Source organism: Eimeria mitis, genomic scaffold (assembly GCF_000499745.2).
Source record: "Eimeria mitis Houghton genomic scaffold, Emh_scaff3035, whole genome shotgun sequence".
Lineage (NCBI taxonomy): Eukaryota > Apicomplexa > Conoidasida > Eucoccidiorida > Eimeriidae > Eimeria > Eimeria mitis.
The window spans coordinates 1-691 of NW_013571381.1; the positions used below are offsets into that span (position 1 = coordinate 1).

At 55.0% G+C, this 691-nt stretch overlaps 1 protein-coding gene across 1 annotated transcript in view; it reads right to left on the reverse strand.

Annotated features, from left to right (window-relative positions):
- Positions 1 to 351: 351 nt before the first annotated feature.
- The window catches only part of EMH_0061600 (uncharacterized protein), a gene marked incomplete at both ends in the record, with an annotated part of 2,374 nt that continues 2,034 nt past the window's right edge, over positions 352 to 691 (reverse strand). The window contains one exon of the mRNA XM_013497943.1: positions 352 to 689. Coding sequence (XP_013353397.1) covers positions 352 to 689 — 338 coding nt within the window. The remainder of the gene's footprint in view (positions 690 to 691) is intronic.

The window sequence follows — 691 nt, forward strand, 5'->3', positions numbered from 1 at the left end:
AGCTAGCTACACACAGCTGCAGCTAGCTGCAGCTAGCTACAGCTAGCTGCAACTATATGTCTGTCAGTACAGCTAAGCAGCTGCAGCTAGCTACAGGTAGCTATAGCTAGCTACAGCTAGCTGCAGCTAACTGCAGCTTGCTGCTGCACCGCTGCAGCAGCTACTGCTACTTCTAGCAGCAGCTGCTGCTGATTCTGCTTAGGTGCTGCTGCAGCTGCTGCTGCTGCTATTGCTCTTGCTGCTGCTGCTATTCTTGCTGCTGCTGCTGCTGCTGCTGCTGCTGCTGCAGGTTTCGCTGCGGGTGAAGCACCAAAAGAGATAAGACAAAGAAAAGTAAATCTGAGATAGCAATCACTCAAACAGACGCTGCTGCTGCTGCTGCTGCTGCTGCTGCTGCTGCTGCTGCAGCTGCTGGTGGTCGTGCTGCTGCTGCTGCTGCAGCAGCAGGAGGTGGTGCTGCAGCGTCTGCTGCTGCTGTTGCTTTTGTATCTGCTGCTGTTGCTGCAGATACATCGCTGCGTAATGTTCTCTACCTGCTGCTCGTTGCTGCTGCTGCTGCTGCAGCTGCTGCAGCTGCTGCTTGTTGCACCTGCTACTGTTGCTGCTGCTGCACGCTGCTGCTGCTGCAGCAACAGTGGCAGCTGCTGCAGCAGCAGCAGCAGGAACTAATGACGAATATCCAAGCAAAAAG